The sequence below is a fragment of the Gobio gobio genome (genome assembly GCF_949357685.1).
Source record: "Gobio gobio genome assembly, chromosome: 3".
In the NCBI taxonomy this organism is placed as follows: domain Eukaryota; kingdom Metazoa; phylum Chordata; class Actinopteri; order Cypriniformes; family Gobionidae; genus Gobio; species Gobio gobio.
Window position 1 is genome coordinate 26,584,774 of NC_137099.1, and position 16,554 is coordinate 26,601,327.

Consider the following 16,554-nt stretch of genomic DNA (forward strand, 5'->3'; position numbering starts at 1 on the left):
TACTGTATGACTTGAAATCCTATAGGACACTGGATTTTTTTTGGCAGGGCTGGTCCTCCTTACAAAGGAAGGGAAAAATAATTCCCAGCAGTTTAACCATATCCCCTAAAGCTGCAGTGGCTCATGGGATCAGTATTTTCATGCTGTTTGTGTCTGTCCATTTATTGAATGGTATTTAAGAGTAACTTTATTTTAGATTTTATGCAGTTGCACTTTGGAGGTTTTCACAGACACTAGTTCCCTCTATCCCTCTCTCCCCCTCTCTGCATTTCTGAATTCCCACCTCCTCTTCTTGTGTCTTCCTCATTCTCATTCCCGCTCTTCTGCTGTAGCCTACCGTTCTAAAGCTCTTTGTCACTGGTCTGATCCATCTAGCCATTTCCTGGCCCCGCTTGTCTCACTCATGCTGCTCTCACAAGCACGGCTAAGCAGTTCTTCCCATTTTTTTCATCTTTTCAGAGCCCCCTTTGACTAGATCTCAGTCTACATGTCTCAGAAGAGCTCCTGAACACTCTGAAGATGTGGATGTGTTATGCCTTACAAAATTCGTTGTCCCCAACAGCAGCTTTCAGCAGTAGCCTGACTGAGGTAGGTGGAAATTCAAAATCCATTCTGACTGTCTCCCCTCTGGATTTTTGTGTAATAGTGAGAGTGGACAGCCACATGTGTAACCAAAAATATGCATCTCTGCCTAATGTTTTAGATTGAGCTTTCTGCACTGATTGGTTCTAATCAATGATGGGTAATGGTTTCTGCCTACTGATTGGCTGGTTAGTGTAAAGATTCAGTTGTGGTGTGTGATGCACTCATTTAGGGTCCTGCTTGGAGAGGTGTACACAGGGCCCAAAATTAAAAAGTGCCAAATGTGAGAGGAAAAAAATCGCCATTGACGAGTATATGAAATGGGCTCAGTCGCCAGTTGGCCGGCAACATTTTTATGAATTCTAACAATTAAATGTTGTGAGAACATGAACGTGAACAAACGTGAACGATGCTTGGAACAGTTGACAGGACAGTTCTGCATTGTCACGAAAGTTTAAGCCTTGCCACTTTAAATATTCAAGAACAAGAAGACACCCTTGTTTACTTGCACGCTGTTGGAAGTTTTCTGTGCGCTAATATTCGAAGCACCCCAAGAAAGCCGTGTTTCAGACAGCATACGAATACTGAATTGAGGTCTCTTTCACATCTTCTGCACTTAAAAGGACAAATTCACACATAAACACTCCTTGTCGTTATGTCTTAAGAACGTAAATAAAATGCATGTTTACAGTATCAGTATATTGGATCCGTGCAGGTCTTAGTCTTGCTGCTGTCTGTGTCATTAATGTTTTATAAAACAACAAAAGACAAAGAGAAAATCTGAATAACTTTTTTCAACTTTAATAAGGATTCATCTATGTTTAATTTATATAGTGAAGACTATGCAGCCGGTGTTATTTTACATTTGATTACTTTATACAATTTCTGTACCTGAAAATTGTGAGTTTTCACTGGCATCTAAAATGTTGGTGTCATTACTGTCTGTTTTTAGACTTTCATGGCCAGTAAAAAATATTTATGGCTGGTAAATTTTCTTAAGTCACCACCAGCCATTGACAGGCGTGGCAAAAATGTAGTTTTAGGCCCTGGGTTTACACATGCTGATGCTGAGATGGAGAACACTTCTTAAACTTGAATCTACAGGCTGTTCAGTTTGACAATTGTTATTAAGAAGAATAATGAGAATAAAATATGCATATTATGTTTTTCATATAGTGTTTCATTTAGTATTGTAGTGTTGTATTTAGCATTTCATCATCACTTATTTATTTATCTATCTAAAGGAAAAAACATAAAAAATGGTTCAAAGTTTAAACAGCATCCCAGCATGCATCTCATGAAGCTTGAGAGAATAACTTTATTTTTTAAAGGGGTGGTAAAACACATTCTTTTGAAGGCTTGGCTGTGTTTGTGGGGTGCACTGTAACATGTGTTTATGCTTCGTTTAAAAAAAAATTGCCTTATTTTTCATATATTTGACCTTTATTCTACACTGCTCTGTCCCTCCTTGTAAAACGGTCTGATGCTTTCCGGGTTGTATGAAGCCAGTCCCTCAAAAATACGCAGTGGGCTCAGATTGGTTAGCTGGCCCAGTGTGTTGTGATTCGCTAACCGCAGTGCACGTCGGAAACGTCACGCCCCTTACCGGAGGCTGTTCAGTATTAGAAACAACGGCGTCAATAAAACCATATGAGCTCGAATCAGACCCAGAACATTTGAGTGAAGATGATCGAGCAGAACCTGTTCAGTCCTCAAGAGTAAAGACTGCGGATCTATAATGATCGCTACTGAATGGCACTTTAACTTTTGTATTTTTAGAACGATTATAGCCAAATATCTGTCGCAAGAACTAACGTTAACCCAAAACGAACACTAAGCACTGGCTTTAACTAGTAAGTTAGCCAAATCACACACAGAAGCATGTTTAGCAAGCCTGTAGATAAACAATACATAAAAGCTCTAATCAAAGAATCATTTACACTAATGCCAAGTTCGCTGTTGAGATTTTAACGTTAATGTTTGCAACGTTAGGTGTTCGTCGGATAACGTTAAGTATGAATGAGTATTTAACAGACTGGTTTGCAGAACAGCGTTGTCATCTGTTTACTTCCTTGCTACAACCTATTACAGGAAAACACATCGATGAAAAATAAATCAGACTTACAGGTTGTGGCCCGTAAACAGCTTCTGTTTGTAAATCCAGCTTTCAGGACAAGCCGTTGTGCATATCCTGTATTGAACTTGCGAAGTTTGTGGAAGTTTGTGTTGTCCTCCGTGAAATGTGCAGCGCGCGCGTCGTGCATCCACGCACCGGCAGTGTTTTTTTCATGCAGCTGACGTTGTGCAAATCTGGTATTGAAATCGCGAAGACGGTGGATGCAGGGAGCCCTGCGCGCGCCTGATTCCCCGCTGACTCAAACACACGTGCATATAACATGCTGTATGTTAAACGCTCTGCAACGCACCCCCGTCCCAAGGAAGGCTGAACAGAGCAAGTACCCCAGACCTGCAATCCGGATGAAAATAACAGCGTTTCCTCTGCATCGCGGCAACAACACTCCAGCCTAACTATACCACAACAGCGCCGCGATACAAAATGGCCTCACCCCCCCCTTATTTAATATTCTCGGAGGAGGGGTTTATGTAAATATTGAGCCTGTTGATGTCACCAACCCTGGAGGAATGTGTGTAGTCGCCTACTGGCCGTTTGCTGTAGTTCTTAGAAACTGATTTCTTTAAAAGTAAATATCTCCCTTTGCTTTAAACTTTGAACGTTGTAACTTTGCAGATGTTGTTTATGCTCAAGCAGCAACATTACACGTTAGCTAAAGTTAGAATAGTGAAATCGTGGTTTACCACCCCTTTAAGGATTTTACACTGCATTCCTGGAGGTGGGATCTTTCTTTAGATGGAAAGATCTCCAGAAAACATGGATTGTGAAGAATGCTATTGTTTATGCCTTTGCTTTCCTATTCTTTTTCACACACACACACACACACACACACACACACACACACACACACACACACACACACACACACACACACACACACACACACACACACACACACACACACACACACACACACACACACACACACACACACACACTATAAATCTATAGATAATACTCCCCACATGCATTTTTGACTAGAGACAAAGATTATCTTTGTGTCCATCTATAATCACTGGTACTTGCACATGCATTTGGTTTAAGCCAATAGCTGTTATCTAAATGCTTACGGCTGTGGGTCTGCTTATTGATTTGATAAAAATAGCTTGGCATATACAGTAGAGAGAAAGCTATGCAGTTTTTTAGGAAGCATTACATAAGCTGTAACATGTATGATATTGCATAACACACAAAGCTCACATCCACATGCTGTAATTAGCATCTATAAGTTATGGCAGCATAAAGAAGTCGCTCTTTTGTTTATGCAGCACATATATCCCAGCAAATCCCACTTGGAAGGCTTTGGTTTTCTAAAGATGACACAATGCTGTTGCCAAGACATCTTCTGAAAGCAATGCACATTTAAAACAGACCGCAACCTAATGGTTCTCTGATGTTACTATTAGTGTTTGGTTTGTGCTGTGCCAGTACTTCATCCCACCAAGACTCTAATTAAAGATTTTATTTATTTAATTTAATTTATTATTTTAATTTAATTTTTTTCAAATTATTTAATTAATTTTTTATTTTTATTTATTTATTTATTTTAAAAAATATGAAATAATAAATATATAAATATTTATTAAATATGTATTATTTATTTGATGTTTTGTTTTTTCAATTTCAGATTTATTTATACGGTTCACTTTTTTTAATACATTTTTAATCAGGCTTTTCTGTGATTTTTCATCTGCAGGTAATCGGTGTCTAATGCTACCATGCAGTTGTCCACATTAAGTTAAAATTTGGCATCAGCTCTACCCTTCAACCTGAACATGGTGGTTTAGTCCTGCTGTGAGGGCACAACAATGACATCCATGCTTGTAGATGGGAACCAAGGTGCCCAGTCACTGGTCCTGAAAGGAGTGGACCCTGAAACATGCATGATCGTTTTCAAAAACCACTGGGCGCAGGTATGCATTATCTTTTTCCCCATGTGCTCTTCGTAAATATAAACAACACTCTCTTCAACTATGCAATTCTATTTCTCTTCTGTGTTGTGTACACATGGTGTTGGCAAAATAAAAAGTCATTGTGACCTCCATATGAGAGTGACATATCTTCTTAAAATACTATGCTAAGGAACTCTGAAGAAAGTGTAAATTTTTTTATATTGGGGAGATTCTTTTACAATGTAATATATAACTGGCATAACCATTACTACCTGCTATACAACCTGCTTGCTGCTTTTGTTTTTGTGTATAATTAGATGAATTGTGTGTGTATATACAGCATATATGGAAATCTTTTATACAAATAAATTGTTTGTTGAAAAGTGTTCAAACCATATATTATATAAGTATTATATGTTATTTTCTTATTTAGAGTACTTTTTATGAGTTTTGCAGCATCATGATAAAATCAAATAAAATTTAAAAATAAAATATTTAAATTTAAATGGTATTATTTTGTATATAATGAAATATTACATTTTTGACGATTTAAAATAAGTACATTTAACTGGATTAGACTGGTCTTAGAACAGGCTATCCTGTTGTGATGCTACACTGTGAATAAGGCTCCTGACCTCTCCTGTTGATTCAGCAGAATGCTCCAGAACATAGGAGGCATTGTTTGGGTACAGAAGACAAGATCAGGCCATTAGAGAAACTATAAAGACAGAAACTAGGGTGGTTCTGAAAGCAAGCTAGTATGATTGTTAACGACATATCAAATCATTTGAATATTTTAGTACTCAGTTGCATTAGTTAACAATTTCACTCTTTCACCTCTTCCTGCTTACTTTGCATTGAGTGATACACTTTGTTAAGAGCCCTTTTGCCCTTGCTTGCACTTCCTCTTCCTGCAGCCTTCAGGTTGTTCTTTTGCTCTGTAAATAACTAAATCTCAGTCTGACACACCTGACTGGGTGTTTTGTTGCAATGGTAATAGATAAGCACAAAGACAGAGGGCTCATTGTTTCAGTTGATTAGGATTAGCAGCTTTCACTACTTCTGATTTAATAAGCATAAATATTCCATTTTAATAATAACTATTAACTATAATAACAACTATGAACTTGACTGTTCTCTCCAGCTTGAACGACCTCTGATCTCTTGACATTTTTCCAGGTGGTGAAGATACTAGAGAAGCATGACCCGCTGCGCAGTAATGTTGGTGGCTTGGGTGGAGGTCACGGTCTTGGTGGGGGTGGAGGACCTGGCAGCTTCCGTTTTGGTTCAATCCCTGGCGATGAGGCCAGCGCTGTGCAGAACTATGTAGAGCACATGCTCTTCCTCCTCATGGAAGAGGAGTGTGGTCAAAATGGAGCCATGGGGCCCATCCTGGAGTTTGTGGTGATGGAGAACGTGTTAGAGAGACTTTTTATCTGGAGCCTGAGGCGAGAATTCACAGATGATATGAAAATAGAGCAACTGAAGATGTATGAGATGCTGATCGGACAAGCCAGGCAGCCATTACTTCATCATAAACCTGTACTGAAGCCCTTGATGATGCTCCTATCGTCCTGCTCTGACTCCCCGTCGGGTCCACGCTCTTCCACTGTGGAGACAGAACTTGTACTGCTCCTGAACCAGCTGTGCTGTGTCCTGGCTAAAGACCCATCGGTCCTGGAGCTGTTTTTCCATACAAGCGAGGACCAAGGAGCTGCTAATTTCCTCATCTTCTCCTTACTCATCCCTTTCATACACAGGGAAGGGTCAGTCGGACAGCAGGCCAGGGATGCGCTTCTGCTTATCATGGCTCTCTCTGCTGAGAACCATGTTGTGGCCAAACACATCGCAGAGAACACCTATTTCTGTCCGGTATGAGTCTATTATTGTAGGTCTTCCTCTAGTCTTTCTCTCTCTCTTTAAGCTACTTGGATAATCGTGAGCACTTCTGGGCAGAATCAAAGTTACTTGCTCTGCTGGGCTTACTTTATTTAATGCTGTGCATTGCCTAAATTACCATTTAATTAAATAGTCTTTAGGGACCTTGGTGCATAAAAAAGGAATTTCCATTTGGCTTGCATTCCCATTTCACCTGTTCAAAATACTGTATTGAATCCCAATGTCCCAATTAAAGCCTTGTTCATACTGTCAGTCCAAATCCTATTTTGTGTATATCCAATTGGAATCCAAATGTCTATGTCATTAATGTTAATCAAACAACAAAACACAGCTTTAACAAAGATTAATCTATATGTGATCCTGGACCACAAAACCAGTCATAAGTCACACGGGTATATTTGTGGCAATAGCCAACAATACATTGTATGGGTCAAAATGATTGATTTGATCTTTTATGCCAAAAATCATTAGGATATTAAGTAAAGATCTTGTTCCATGAAGATATTTTGTAAATTTCCTACTGTAAATATATCAAACATTTATTATTAGTAGTAATATGCATTGCTAAGGACTTCATTTGGACAACTTTAAAGGCGATTTTTCTCAATATTTTGATATTTTTGTACCCTCAGATTCCAGATTTTCAAATAGCTGTATCTCGGCCAAATATTGTCATATCCTAACAAACCATACATCAATGGAAATCTAAATTTCAAAAAATGTTCAAAATGACTGTTTTTGTGGTCCAGGGTCACATATTTAATTATCTATGCTTGTAACTTTTCTATTTGTTTATATTTTATTACTGACTGTTCACTTGGAATAATGTTTAATTATTTAATGCTAGGCTAGTAGTGTTTGCTGTGGTACTGAAGTAAAGTACTTAAAGTAGGCTTTAAGTAATGAATGAAAAGCAAAGTTATTACATTTATATTATATTATTGTATTACATATATTATATTACATTTATGTATTTTTCTGTGATTGGCATATTTTTTTTTATTTACAGATTTGAATGAATAACTTTTATTTAAAGGTTTTAACTGTATTAAGCTTCTACTGCAAAGTGAGAACTTACAAAGTATTACATTAATTACAATAATTTGTGACAATTATTTAATGAACAAAGTGCACAAAAAAAGTATGACACAGCCCTAAAACAGAAAATTCATCATCATAATCGTCAAAGCCCTAAAAAACAAAGACAATTATTTGTCAAAGCCATAAAATAGACTAATATTCATCATAATCACAGTTATTTCTTAGACCATTTATCGTCACCCAAATTTTGTAATCGTGACAGTCAATCATTTAGAGATACACAACACAAATAATCAGATTTGGACTGACAGTGTGAACTGAACATAGCCCAAGATACATAATATTGCGGAACCGTTTATTTATTTATTTATTTTATTTGTTTGTTTTTATTGGATATTAAATTGTGTATGCACATTTGCCCTGTTTTTACATTTAGATTGCTTTTGCTGTAATTTTGTGCTCACACAAAATAATCTTTAAAAACATATAATAACAATGTTAAATTTTAAATTTCTTCAGTAAATTACAAAGTGAGTATGCATGTTGAGATGCCTAAATTCACTTTTCAAACTTTTCATCCATAAGACAGCTCATTAACGTGGGCTAAGTAATGTTAAACGTAACAGAACAAAATAAAAACAAACAAAACTGGAGCTGAATGTACACATACTGTATGTGTCCTCATCATCATCATTATCATCATCATCATTATATGAACTAGCAAATATGCTCATTATAACTTGGCCTGAGCATGAATAACGCTTTTGAGTCATTTTATCTGGCTGTTTATGAAATCACAATGAAATCCAGTCAATGAAGCCAACAGGATGGTCAAACTGGTTAAATCTTTAGTGAATGCCTGGATTTGTTTCTGAATATTATTAAAAAATTCCTTTCGAATATCTGCCACCGTGGGCCCTGTCAGGGCATCCAGCAGCACAGTATGTGCTTATGTAAAGTCATTAGAGATAATTGCATAATCAGTTACACCATGGATGAGTACCCTTCTTACTAAAATGACATCACCCTCAACCTCAATAGAGTCTGGCAGCAGATATGCACTCTCAGCCCTTTGTGACCTCACATGCATCTGCGAGTGAATGAAGCCAGAAAGCATGTAACTAAAGATTGTTGTGCTATTACATAATGATCGTCTTTCTTCAAATGTTCACATGTTGTATTTTGAACGATTTGGCTATTAAATTTACTCAATATTCATACATTATAAATCTGGCATCCACTAAAGCAGCAGTGTTGATCAACCCAGGTGATTTTTATGTTTGCAGATGAATGAAATGGAGTAACACATGTCATTTGTTTTGATTTTAAAGGTTTTGGCTACAGGTTTGAGTGGGCTTTACTCGTCTTTGCCTACCAAGTTAGATGTACCAAGTGAGGAGTGGCACTGTTTGCACCGTGAAGACTGGCAGCAACTGCCCGCACTTGTGCAGTTTCTTAACTCCCTGGAGTTCTGCAACGCTGTCATACAGGTTTGTGCTAGAGCTACTTAATTTCTACTGCACTACTGAGTTTTGTCCATAGCAGAGGTATCCAGTCTTGCTCCTGGTTCATTTCCTGCTGAGTTTAGCTCCAGCACACCTTCCTGGAAGATTCTAGTGATCCTGTAGTCCTTATTCAACTGGTGTGTTTAATTAGGCTAGAGCTAAACTTTGCTTGAAGATGGCCCTACAGAAACAGCACTGGACACCCCTGGTCTATAGCTGTATAATCAATTTACAATCAGACACAAGACTTCAGAAAGAATGTTTGCTAAATGTGCAGAGGAAGTTTATGTCGGGAGACAAAGGTTGAGCTTTTAAATAAACATTATTGTTGGTCCCTTATCTTTATGTGCCAAGCAGAATAAAGGAAGAAAAAACATTTATAGAGTGTGAATGGATCTCATTTTAGCCTTGCTTTGTTTGCAGGTGGCCCATGCTTCCATTAGAAACCAGCTGGTTGGCTACATCCATAATGGTTTTCTGGTACCTGTTCTAGCACCGGCATTACACAAGGTTAGTGGTGCATGAGCCATTTGTTTTTTCTAGATTTGACAGCTGATATAAATAAGTTTTGTTTCAAGCAATCTAATCTTCTGTAGCTGACACTTGAAGAGGTGATGACCACAACAGCATACCTGGACCTGTTCATACGCAGTGTTTCTGAACCTGCATTACTGCACACCTTCCTCCGCTTCATCCTGCTCCATCGCCATGACAGTGTACATATATTGGACACGCTAGTCAGCCGCATTAATACTCCCTTTCAGGTAACCACAATTGTATCTTGTATATCAGCCATTTACATTAAATGAAAACAGTATATACTTGAGAATGGGCAACTACTGTAACACTACTGTATTGCTATACTTTAAATAAAGGGTGAGGGCTTAGTTCACCCAAAAATAAAAGTTTTATCAATTACACACTCATGTTATTCCAAACCCAAAAGACTTTTGTTCATCTTTGAAACTGAAATTAAGATATTTTTAATAAAACCTGAGAGATATCTTTTCCGCCATTAAAATATCATTCCACCAAAATGTTCAAGTTTCAAAGGGTTCATAGACATAATAAAAGTGATCCATATGAATCAAGCTGTTTAATCAAAGTCTTCTGTTTATTATATTAATTAATTGTGTCTCTTCAGATTTAAGTACGAATTGAACAATGCACATGCATAAAAGCACATCAAATAGCTAAATGACATGTACCGTAATTGCATGACTTGAGAACAAATCTCATCAGTTACTGCTGAAGCTCAAAAATGCTTGTGTGACACACAAGAACAAACCTCATTGGTTCTCACGCTCATTGATTCTTTCATTGGTTCAATATAGGGATGCACCGAAATGAAAATTGTTGGCCGAAGCCGAATAATAATATAACACTTGGCCGAAGCTGAATACCAAACGCGGTTTGTCGAGATAATATAATATAATATATATATATATATATTATATTATATTATATTATATTATATTATATTATATTATATTATATTATATTATATTATATTATATTATATTATATTATATTATATTATATTATATTATATTATATTATATTATTATATTATAATATAATTAATATATATCATTTTATTTTTATTTTCATTTATTTTGCCTATTTTTTTTTACCATTGCATAAATTAAATAGTAAAAATTAGCTTTTTACTATTTTGTCTTGCTTTTAAAAGAAAAATAAATTACAAAACTACAATTTAAAATATATATTTAACACTGAAATTTTTTTAGCATTCCAGCAGACATTATACAAACAAAGCACAATATAACTTTAAAAAAAAAAAGTAAAATAAAAATATTTTTATTTGCCCATCTTATCTTATCTTTGGCCTATTATGCCTACAGGTATCATAATCAAATCACTGAGGGTGCTCTATTTAAGTGCAGATGTAGGCTAAGCAACGGCTCCACCACAGCAGTGTGTGTACAGGGAGACATTTAAGATTATTTAGAATTTCAAAAATATTTTGCAATGAATATTTTTCTATGAATTTATTAGTCTGCCTTTTACATTGCTTTAATGCTTTACTATGTCACTTCCGAAACTTTGCAGCATGCAATTGGCCATTAATCATTTTTGCAACATGAAAAACAATAGTTTTATTCAATGGATTATATAGACTGTGGACTCGAAAGCGAGCCAAGACCACTCCATTTATGATCACTAAACGCTGTCGCTGTCAGTTCATCGTGATCTCACAAAGTACAAAGTTCAATGAAGCTGCTAACAATGCACAATAAATATCTTACTTGCATTGATTCGTGTCTACACTTTGTTTATTTGTTCATGAGAGGTTTTGCGAGCCTGTATAACTCGGCACTGAATAAAGACTATGGCGGTTTGAGCAGTGAGTGGAGTCTGACTAACTTTAAACACATTGGCCATTGCTGACAAGATATCAACAACTATGTCACCGCTGCAGAAACACGTTGTAAATGGATACATTTGACGTTCTATAGACAGAAATATGCACTGGAGCATTTGCCAATATATTATTACAGTATCAACTGAGGGTACTCTTGTTTGCATTTGAGGGTGCTTAGACAATTCAGCAGAACAGTGTCCGCTAACGGCCATTTTCGCATCTTTCTCTGACACTTTAATGCTTCCACACTTCCGACATGTTTGCTGCATTTAGAAGCGTGCGCACCTCTCTCTCACACGCACTGGTTGCTATATTTGGTTGCGTCATCAAAAATGTCCTTGTTCTGTAAAATGTATTGGGTCTTTTCACTTATTCGGCCGAACACATAAAGTGCAATTTTTGAATAATTTTGGTAAATTCAGTGCATCCCTAGTTCAATAAATAAATTTTGGTTTTGAAGATGAAAAAGTCTAATGACATGAAGGTGACTAATTGATGATTTTTGGCCCCACAGCAAGAAGGCCCCTGGTTCGAGCCCCGGCTGAGCCAGGAGTCCTTCCTGTGTGGGGTATGCACGTTCTCCTCGCATCAGCATGGGTTTTCTCCGGGTACTCCTGTTTCCCCCACAGTCCAAAGACATGCAAGTTAGGAGTAAAAATTGCCTGTGTGAGATTGTGTGTATGTGAGAGCCCTGTGATGGACTGACCATCTGTGCAGGGTGCTTTCCCCTGCCTCTGGCCTAAGAAACTGAGATAGGTTCCAGCCTATGACCCTAGAAGGTTGTATAAGGATCAATGAATGAATGATGAATCCCTGTCAGAAGTGGTTGGTAGATTGGGTAGAAGAATGAAGGTCAAGGTTTTCCAATTGCAGACTCTTTCTAATACATGAGACTAATATTTGAAGTCAAATATTAGTTTTCACAGCATGTGTATTCAAACAAAACGCCCTACATTACTGAGCCTCAAGCATCCTGTTATCCACGATAAAGTCAACTTGGTTTTATCCAAGATTAATAAGAAATAATGTTTTACATCAATTAGATTTATTGTTCTTAAACATGTAGTGTCTTCATTAAGCTATTTTTTTTTGAAGTGGTGTGTTTTTATAGGCTGTGCTTTTGTTCCAGCTTGGCACTGTATCTCTGGCTCTGTTCCGCACTCTCATTGGCTTATATTGTGAGGATGTAATGCTCCAGTTGATTTTCAAGTGAGTATACTTCTGCAGACCCTTCATGCTTATTTACTCATTTGTTCTATTTCTGACAAGATTTGCATCATATGTATTTTAAATATTCTCAAAGGCTGCAGTGTGAGCGTAGCCATAGTCTCGTGTTGGTGTTCTGTAAACTGTAGTCTCACAGTATCAGTAGTTCACTGTGACATGTTAATCACTTTTTCTTTTGTTTTTAGCTTCCTAACGTGCATTTATTGTGGCACTATAAGTAGTCTTTCTCCTCCCCCTCCATAGGTACCTGATCCCCTGTAACCATATGATGTTGAGTCAGCGTAGAGTCCTGAGAGAAAGAGACTGTTACTCCGTATCAGCTGCCAAGTTTCTAGCCCTTACACCCTCCTGTTGCTCTCCAGAGATCATCCCCCCTCCCCTTAGACAACTGGACTCCATCCTGTGGTCAAAAGTCACTGATGACTCCCATACAGGAACAATAGGTATAATGTAGTTTCATTACGTCCTGTGGAACCTTTTGTCATTTTATGTCATTTGAGGTTGCAGTGTGCATAATGTGTAATAGTAACAACAAAACATTTAAAATCTTATAAGGACCTAGTTCATGGTCCAATCTTGCTCCTGGGGGGCCACTGTCCCTAGCTTCAACCCCAATTTAACACACCTGAATCAGCTAATAAATTAATTTAAATCTTCAGGATGACTAGAAACTTCCAGGCAGGTGTGTTTGGACAAGTTGGAGCTGAACTGTCCATGGCATTGGTCCTCCAGGCGCAAGAAGTGGACACTCCTGTCCTATATTAATGCATAGCCTTAGAATTGGCCATTGTTAAAGGTGTTTTTTTCAAAGTATTTCCATGTTTAAATGTCAAAAGTGAGGCAACATGATTTCATGCATCTTTTTATGTTGGTCTTTACAAAATTATGCGCTGAAAATTTGTTGACTAACTTGGTCAAAATTGGTTCAGATTACTGGACTCCAGTTGCTCTGTGAGCTGTTTGTAGACTGAAACGCCATTCATGTCTCAGTGACTTCCGTCTTATGGATTAAATCTGCAACATGCTTCACTGCATCAACTTCATTTCTTCATTCCAGACTATATAATCCGCTTATGGCTGTGCCTGTTATTAAAGCATTTACAAGCTGATACAAATTCCAGAGCACTACTTTTGTTAGGATCAGTATTTGTAAAAAAAGAGGTCATGAAATGTAATGAGATGTGTGTCAACAACAGTTTTAATATTGCTTGTATATCTTCCTCTAGAATCAAAGGAGGTCCTATCAGAGGAGGACGACTGTGGTAACTCTTGTGTCATTGGCTCAGAGATCTACCTGGATGTCAGTTACCTGCACTACTTGTGCGATGCACAAAACAGCATCAGTCACTGTATGCGAGCGTGCCAAGTGTGGTCCGCCCCATACGACGGTGAGAACCCTCCTCCAGAAGAATACCAGCGTAGTACCTTGGAAGAAGCAGGTAAGACTCGACCACCAGTTACCAGCAGGAAAACCCCAAATCAGATGCATAGCTCAGGTCCACCCCTCAAAGATCTCACGGCTACTCCTGGATTGCTGGAGCTGGAGTGGGATGATAGTTATGATGCTTGTCCAACACAATTGCAGCCAGAGGAAGATCAGGAGACTCGTCCCATCCCGGAAGAACCCCCAAAGCACATTCAAGAACTAAGGAGAACGGCTATTATGATTGTGAAGGGCTCTTACATTGAAGAGTCTGAGTTCCAGAATGATGTTATGGTCTATGACCTGGTAGCTCAGAAGGATGCCCTTGACTCTGGTAACAACCATCATGTCTCATCCAGACCTACTGAACCAGCAGAGCAGGAGGTGTTAGATGGAACTGATCAAAAGACTACAAATTCAGAATCTGCAATGAGCAATGGCTTGAGCTCCCCAGTAGATGAAATAGACAGTCAAAAGAGAGGGTCACAATCAGACCACAAGTCACTGGGTCCAGAAGGGGGGGACCTCATGGCCCAGTATGAGGAACTGATTAGAACTCTGGGTGCACAACCTAGTAGTCCAGCAAAAGCAGACTGTGAACTCAAGAGTCCTACAGACCTCCTTAATGATGAGGAAGATGAGATGGACTTTAACTCTTTCTCACCAGAGACACCAGAGGCAGAAAAGTTGCTGTCTCCTTTTGGGACCAAACCTCGCAGTGGGAGCAAGGGTCATGCTGCGCCTTTTACAGGTCAGAAAACATACTTTGATATTTTGCCAAATCCTTGGATTTCTTTTTCATTGTTTTTCTTACACTTTGTTTCATCACAGTGGCTGTGTTCGAAATTGCCCCACTATACACTTCGGTATTGCACTATTTGAGGTGACGACCATTTGTAGTGGTGTCCAAAACTGTAGTGGACATTATCGAGTGCACTTATTCAATTCCATAATGCACCTCAATAACTGATGTACATTCAGACTGTCTCACAAGATGTCGTCCACAGCACGTTCAGCGCACACTCAGTGTCTAAATTTGCTCACTTGTTTTCATTCACTCATTCAGTGGACTAATATAGGGAATAGTTAATGAGGGCTTACGGGGTGATTTCGGATACAGCCAGGGTCAATTGTTTTGTTCTATGCCCAAATCAAACACAACTGAACCAGCTAATCAAGTGTTGTATTAGACACGGAATACTAGCATACTGCACAGTACATTGTATATTGTCTGCTTATTTTGAAAAATTCTGTAAAACAGTATGCAATAATTTCAACTGTTTAACTCAACAAGTGGCATCTAGACAACATTTACGCAATCATTTTACATTTGAATGGCAAATAAATCAAAGTATGATTTTGAAAGATCACAGCTGATGTTGTTGATTTTATTATTTTTACTAGAAGTCAAGTTGAGTATCTCATGAAGTGTGACCTCAGTTCTGGCCTCCATGAACTACTATGCAGAGTTTTGGAATTATATAGTGTTTGCTTCAGTTGAATGATATTTTGGTTTGTGGTGATCCGGCTCATTTATTTGAGTTTCACTCTTGTCTCATTTAGGGCCGTTTGTGAGTGTACTGCTGTCTCGTCTAGAAAACTTGCCGAGTAACTCTCTCCATGTGAACTTGCTTCTGACTGGCATCCTGGCTCAGTTAGCTGCTTACCCTCAGCCCCTGCTGCGCTCCTTCCTTATCAACACAAATATGGTGTTCCAGCCCAGCGTCCGCTCACTATACCAGGTACTGAAGTACATACAGCATCTCATCTACTTGTATACATATCTCTGTTCTTCTATGTTTTGACATGGACAGTAAGGCAATATTAGATTTTCAATTTTTAGATTGAATATATTTAGATTTTCATATGTGGAAATAAATATGCATCTGATTTTAAACAGGTTATGACTGAATGAATGCGGTTTTTAGGTCATACTAACTCAATATTCATTGTCATTGCATGCTTAAAGTGTGTAGAAGATAACGAGTCCCTAGAATGTCACTAAACATCAGGTTCAATACAATCAAGCTCAATACATTTCCTTAACTCTGATTAACATGCTAGATTAATGTTTTATGTATGCAGGTCAGTTTAGAAATATCACCTGTTCAGACTAACAATGTCTAATGTGGGGGACATTTAAGAGCTCATGTGAACATTGCCTCAGATTTGGGGGATAAAAAATTGGATTTGGACCACATTCAGCTGTGGTGTGAATGTAGCCTTTGTCTCTATAACTCTAATATTATACAGATGCTCAGTGGCACATCTCAGAAAGACAGTGTCAAGGCAAGGTGTTGTACTCAATACTTGTGGTATTATTTAGATTTCCCCTTTGTCAGGATAAGAGTGGAAAATCTCTCCAAAATGTGCATGCAGTTCTCAAATCTTAGTAAAATCATCTTGCTGTCTGATATAAAATTATTTTATTTAATTACGATTCAGAGGGTAATGATTCGATTATA

At 37.9% G+C, this 16,554-nt stretch overlaps 1 protein-coding gene across 1 annotated transcript in view; it reads left to right on the top strand.

The window, feature by feature from the left end:
• The window catches only part of fhip1aa (FHF complex subunit HOOK interacting protein 1Aa), a 35,221-nt gene that overhangs the window by 14,156 nt on the left and 4,511 nt on the right, over window positions 1-16,554 (top strand). The window contains exons 2-11 of the mRNA XM_079812037.1: window positions 460-588; window positions 4,413-4,629; window positions 5,788-6,480; window positions 8,880-9,038; window positions 9,477-9,563; window positions 9,650-9,817; window positions 12,569-12,648; window positions 12,910-13,109; window positions 13,893-14,840; window positions 15,653-15,831. Of these exons, the coding sequence (XP_079668163.1) occupies window positions 4,525-4,629; window positions 5,788-6,480; window positions 8,880-9,038; window positions 9,477-9,563; window positions 9,650-9,817; window positions 12,569-12,648; window positions 12,910-13,109; window positions 13,893-14,840; window positions 15,653-15,831 (2,619 nt within the window). The 5' untranslated portion in view covers window positions 460-588; window positions 4,413-4,524. The remainder of the gene's footprint in view (window positions 1-459; window positions 589-4,412; window positions 4,630-5,787; window positions 6,481-8,879; window positions 9,039-9,476; window positions 9,564-9,649; window positions 9,818-12,568; window positions 12,649-12,909; window positions 13,110-13,892; window positions 14,841-15,652; window positions 15,832-16,554) is intronic.